This window comes from Amblyomma americanum, chromosome 3 (genome assembly GCF_052857255.1).
Source record: "Amblyomma americanum isolate KBUSLIRL-KWMA chromosome 3, ASM5285725v1, whole genome shotgun sequence".
NCBI lineage: Eukaryota > Metazoa > Arthropoda > Arachnida > Ixodida > Ixodidae > Amblyomma > Amblyomma americanum.
This window is the reverse complement of record NC_135499.1, coordinates 211,559,554-211,565,855: the sequence shown is the minus strand read 5'-3', so window position 1 is coordinate 211,565,855 and position 6,302 is coordinate 211,559,554. Positions and strand designations below refer to the sequence as shown.

General features: G+C 45.7%; 1 protein-coding gene across 1 annotated transcript in view; it reads right to left on the bottom strand.

Annotated features, from left to right (window-relative positions):
* Positions 1-3,635: 3,635 nt before the first annotated feature.
* Positions 3,636-6,302, bottom strand: part of LOC144125995 (lachesin-like) — a 158,566-nt gene continuing 155,899 nt past the window's right edge. The window contains exon 10 of the mRNA XM_077659856.1: positions 3,636-6,186. Within this exon, the coding sequence (XP_077515982.1) occupies positions 6,062-6,186 (125 nt within the window). The 3' untranslated portion in view covers positions 3,636-6,061. The remainder of the gene's footprint in view (positions 6,187-6,302) is intronic.

The window sequence follows — 6,302 nt, the reverse complement described above, 5'->3', positions numbered from 1 at the left end:
AGTTGCTTAAAAAAAAAAGAGAAAAGTCGCTGCCTAACCCGACCGCCTCGTTGGAAGGTACAAAAATAACCCGCAAATCACTCGCAAGGCCTAGGAACCAGCAGGGAGGAAGGGTGACGGTTTATTCTTCACGGAGAAGGAACAAATCAGCGGTCCGTAATGTTGCTGATAAGAGCTCCGATTTTCCCTGGTCGTCCTGTCGTCGCGCGAGCTGCCTTTATCGTCTCCACACCCGCCACCTCCCTGGTCTGGCCTGGCCCGTCCGCACCCCCGACGCCCTTCAGCGCTCAGGCCCCTCGCCCGGGCCGTTTTATTTCCGCCTTATTTTGCACGCGCAGAGCTGTCGGCGGAGCCTATCCCTCCACGCCAGGACCAGCAGCCGGCCTGCTTTCTTGATTTACTTCTGGGCCGCAAGGCTGACGGCGGCGTCGTTCAATCTCTCGCGGTCGCAGAAACTGACCCAGAGCCGCTCCGATGGGCGCTTGACTCGACCCTGACACTTTGGCGGAAAGTGAATCTTCGTCGTTCAACTATTCCTGTCGCCATCATTCAAAGTTCCCCTTCACCTTAGGGCGAGCGGCGAAGTGTCGCGACGTCAGGGATACGCTCACGTTGGTCTGCGTGTTCGAGTATGCGTGAGCGAGGCTTCCTTTCTTTCAGGTCGAAATTTCTTTTTATATATTGTGCCCGTGATTGTTGACTTATCGTGTCAAATAATAGCTCATGTCAATTAGGCTCGTGCTGCTAGTGTCCAGGTTTCTTCTTTTGTTTTTCTGTTTGCCCGCGCGGCTCACCTTTCACTGACGTTCTTGATATTAAAACAGCACTGTGAACAGTGGTTAGGGCTTAGAAAGCTATTATATACTGAATTACGGTAATGAATTATGATTCCAGGAGAAGTTAATCTCAAATAAAAAAAACGAATGATTGTAGTTTTCGTTTCAAGTAAACAAACTGCTGAGGCAGCCAATTGTGAAGTTTTTTGGATACGTGATTGGAAGACACCAGCCCCACCTGGGGTTCACAGCAAGCTAACATTGCTAAAGGTGCATCTCATTTGGTTTCTCCGGGGCCTGGATATAACATTGTGCCTTTCTTTCCTCTTCTCTAATCAGTACCCACCAGATGATGCCAAACGACTTCGGAAGGATGCGTCAGTCTAACCTGATGACAAGGGGAAGTTGCGGTGGGGGGTCTCACCTGAGAAGTGAACCCTTTTAGGTACCTTTCGGACACGCTTCACGTGGACATTCTGAACTGTTAAAAGATCACCTCACTCAATCGATGTGAGAGACCATTGTGGTGCAGTGGTCGTAACTGACCTGACGATGATGAACTTTAAAAGTAAATATTTGGCTCAAACCTACAACGGTGGCTTTTTTTTACTTACCCACTGAAAGCCATAGCCTGCCCACTTAGATGTAGCGAAGTTGTACCTCTAGATTGTGACGTTCAGGGAGAGGAAGAAATTGTTCGAAATGCAACCGAAAGCCTCCGGCTAGGAAGTCAAGCTTTCTACAAAATGCTTAAATCATTAAGACAAATCTCGCTGTTAAAGTACAAAAATAATTCTACTACGTAGACAGTACTTTCAGGCCTAAAAAAAGTGAGGTATTTCCCTCTCCTTAATCTTTGCTTTCGGTTTTTTCCTGTTCAGACGTCGGGCACACACTGTAATCCTTCTTCACTAATGTAAAGTTTTGTAAAAAGCATTGCGATGATTGCAAGATTGTGACATGCTTCTGACAGGAGAACGCAAAAAAAAAAAACACCAGGAGGACCATGCAGTCATCCGTTGTTTGCCTAGCAGTAGGTAACGGAAACTCACAATGAAAGTATAAAATTGGTCTTTAAACTATCTCTAAGTGCGGCATCCTTTCAAGCACGTTCTTCACAGATAATTGTTATTTACAGTGTTCACTACCCAACGTAAATCACACCCCATTTACAAGATGAATAATGGCGAACTAGTCTGAAACAAATAAACCACTGCTTGTCTTAGGATGCTTCCAAAAAACTCTCGCATATTCGCCCTGTAAATTCAGAAATATCTATTTACATAGTGGATCGCATTACATAATGCATTCATAGAACGGCCCCATAACAAGCCCATAGATTCTGGATCCAGATGCGTTTTTCTCATGCATTAATTTTTGCATCGAAATAAGCATCCCTATTCATAATATTCTTCAGTAAAAGCTTCAAGTTCACTGTGTACATAGCGGTTCAAATAAAGTCTGAAATGTCAAATTAGACATGGCTTGATTTTTTAGGGATGAGCGCAAGGCCATGCTCAAAGAGCGGCAAGTCCTCATCTCGCCTCAGGACTCTAAAGCTCATTCCGTCCTCGCTGACAACTAAAATAATTCCCTGTCTTCACTCCATTCCTAGGAGCAAGGAAAAGAGCGCGCAAGAACTGTTTCGCCGCCTTTCGACCTCACATCGCCGCAATGAAATGCCCCATCCAAGTCGCACAAGGGCATGTCTCTCCTCGATCATATGATTACTCGGAGCACATTTGCAGAGCACTTACTCTGAGGCTCACCTGTTCAGCACTTCAACTGGCTGACAGATCACGACATACTACGCCGACGCCATTTACCAAGTAGGAACGCTCCCGTTCCATTATCGCTGGGAAAGCAATCAGTTGTGAAGCTGGCTGTATCGACGTGGAATACCCTCAACATACCCAATGGTAAACCAGTCGTCCATCTATTACAGAACGTTGGTGAAAGTTTGCTCAAAGAAGCCTAGAACTTTTATCGTTATTTGGTAGATTTCGTTCTCTTTTTGTTTCAGTATTCGATCGCGCCCACGTCTTCGAGCAGCAACAAAAATTTTCACATAAAATAACAAAATACTTCAATCATCGTACGCTTTTACGCATGGTTTTAGTAATCATCTTGTATCGAAATTTCGGACCTCAGGTATTTCAGAGGCGCTTGATTGCTAATTTTTGTTCGCTTGGACATTGTGGCGTTCTAAAACATCAGTTCTCTAAAACTTACTTTGTTAAACTAGTGGTCCTTGCAATAAAAGCCTTTGCGAAAGTGCGTCAAGCAGTACGGGAATGTGGGCCGCTAGAAGAATGCCGTTTGTCAGACCTGAACTTTTTTAGTACTTCCTTTTTACAGCTATCAGAAGAAAAAAATTTTAATCAAATGGGTTTTTGCGATAATAGCACTAAATCTTTTCGATGAGTCCTGCGATTAATTAGCGTAACAACAACAGATATCTAAAGAAAACAAGCCTTCAAAAATGGAATGAAAAATTTAGAGGAACGGGAAAGATAATTATTTAGATATGCAGAAAGAGAAAATAAAATAATTTGGAGATTTGTCAGTGTAAGACAGCTGCAGCCAGAAAACTCGTGTTGTGCGTTTAATGAAGTTTAACAAGAGCTCAGAATGGGGGTGTCCGCTGTGAGAGAAAGTGTTTCGTAATATCAGCACTTAGGCTAATTTCGCAGCACAAAGAAAATATTTGCATTGCATTATATCGTCAAGCTAAAATTGAATAGTGCCTCTTTGCATGCTGTGTGGAGGAAACGCTGAAGAGTGGTTTTTTTTCTCACAGACGTTGTAGTTCAAAAGAATATTTTCTTCCACCTCGTCGAAGGACACAGACAAGGTGTTGATCTCCACAGACTGTACAACTTTATTTCGTCGAAAGCTCGTTATTCACTCAAGCTGGAAATACACAAAAGCTGCTTGATGCGAAGTTCAGTGAGCAGAAAATACGTACAAAACAAGTAAATAACTTTCTCATCGAACGGTGTCACAAATGGCATCACTCTGTTTTATTTTTATTCGAGCGATTGAAAGTATCCTTAATATGGTGAACATAAGGCAAACATAACTTTTAAAGTTTCAGATTTTTCTAACCAGATGGACCTGACATCAAAAAACGTTGGCAAGAAACCCTCGTAAGTTTTTTTGTGTCTCATGAAATGAACTGAAAGAGAAGCAGTAGTTTGTGACAAAAAACCAACTTGTTTCCCTCATTCAACAAGAAGATATTGTATCTACAACAAAAATACAAGTGCAGTGGCCTCAATCCCGGCATCATATACAGAGCAAATGCCATTTTAGCTCAAGTAAGTCCGCCGAGGCGTCAGTAATTCATTCTTTTGCAGGTAAACTGAAGCATGTCTTATAGTACAGGGAGCACATTTGAGACGTGCTCATCTCCTTTCGCATGCAGCGCAATTTAGCACGGCGGTGGCTCACGGAGGCTAAAAGGCATTTGACGTCTGCCGTTCTACAAGATTGCTACGTGGCCCTTCACTAGTGCGCATAAAGAACCGCATACATCACCGCGTTCTCACGTGCCCGTTTATTGAGACTGATACCTGCAAGGGCATAAGTCGCTGTTCCCCAAATCGAAAAAAATGTCCGACGTGTCGTAAACAAAATAGTGCATTCAACGTGTGTGGCGCTATGAACTAGTGAAAGAAAAGCAAAGGACATGACACGTTCGAGTGGTTGAAGCGGAGCTGTCTTTCGCAGTCTTTCGGGGATACAGATCTCTATTTTTTTGGTTCTGCCACGGCAGCGTCGACCAGACTGTTGTTGAGAATCCAATGCAGGATCGCAGTGACAAAACGGACGAGAGTACGCGCATGCAAGTTGCAGCGGGGGTTATGTTATGCCAGCAGAAGAGCCAAGCAGACGACGCTGCAATTGGCAAGCGCTCTGTGCGCGTGCGCGTCGCGAGCGGACGAGCAGCGGGGCTTATGTTATGCCAGCAGAAAAGGCGAGCGGACGACGCTGCAACTTGCAAGCGCTCTGTGCGCATGCGCGTAGTCTCGTCCATTTCGTCACTGCGGCCCGGCATGAGGCGCTGAACGACCGTCCGGTCGATGTTCCCGGGATGTTACCCAAAAACTGGAGAGATGTACGTGTTCAAAGAGCCTTCTCGCGTTAGGGACAACGCACGCGGTCACGCTAAACTCGAGAGCTGCTGAAATGCTGCATTGTCGCGGGGGCATTAAATTGTGCGCTCCGTACATACGCTGTATACCAAACTAAGTGCACACTTTCCACGAAAGCGGCTTCCATATGGAATGATTTTTTGGGGGAGGAGTCAAAATAGCGCGTCTAAAGCTACAATGATCTTCACTTTGTCAGCCTGCAGCGATGAACGTTTTTTTTTCTTCGGAGTTTTGTATCTAACGCAGTAAATATCATGCGCATCTTATGAAACAAGATGCTTCGCATTAGTTACGTAAATTAAAAAGCGTAAACTGTATATGGTATTGCAAATCGTTCTTTAGTTTCCAAAGTTGGCAAAACCACATTTGTGTTGCAGTTGTGGTCCTATCTGTACTATTCTTGCACGATAAAAAAAAAGTTGTGAGTCATCTCTTACTAGTCCTTCCTACACTGCTGCTTTTTTCCCCACAAAATTGATTTTTTGTTTACGCTTTTATGTTGGCACACAATCTTGCCTGTCCTAAAAAACAGCAGCTCTCGAGTTTTTCACACTTTCATACAGCATTATGCGCGGCAGCGTTCCTTAAGCTTTCGCCGTTTTTGAACTGTCCAGCGACAACCCGCTTTGTTCTATTCCTTTGAGTTGGCATTGTTGGCACGTCGTTTCTTCTTCACAGGGAATGGGGCCCACAAAAACCTCGGGGAAATGGGGTTAATACAGTGCGGAGAGATGTCACAGAGTTGTCCGTAAGCGACTCGAGCCGGCGTCGGCCGTGCAGTCCGCCGAGCAGTCCGCCGAAGGCATCGCTGCTGGCGCGGGAGACGAAGCATCCGCCGGCGAAGCGCGGCAAGTTTGGGTCGTGAGAAGCACCGATGGACCGTTGCAGCGTCCACCACTCGTATAGTCTCGTCGCGAAGACGTCACACGTGCAACGGTGAATGTCTGTTTCCTTTTTTTTTTCCTTTGTGGGCTCGAACCGAGTACACCGCGGGATAGAACGAACAAAACAAGCGCTTCTTCGCAGCACGCCTTTTTTGTTGCTTTTTTCTTTTCACTCTGGCTTCTTGCGGCTTTGTAAGCGAAGACAGGCGTGGTTCGCGATGATGACGTGCCCTCCTCGAAGCGGTCAAACGCTACAGGCGCCGTGCAGCAGGGTAGCGACTGCAAAGCCCAGGACCACGAAGGAAGACGTGGCGCATGTCACGGCAGCCAAGCCGCGGCCGGATGATGAGGGCGGGATGTCCTTGGACCCTGCGACGGGAGAGGAGAAAAAAAAAGTGTTTGAAACAGTAGGCACGAGAGAAAAGTGGTGATTTAGGCAGGTTTGAGAAATGCTAGTAGGGGAAGGGTAGATGGATAGAAAACTT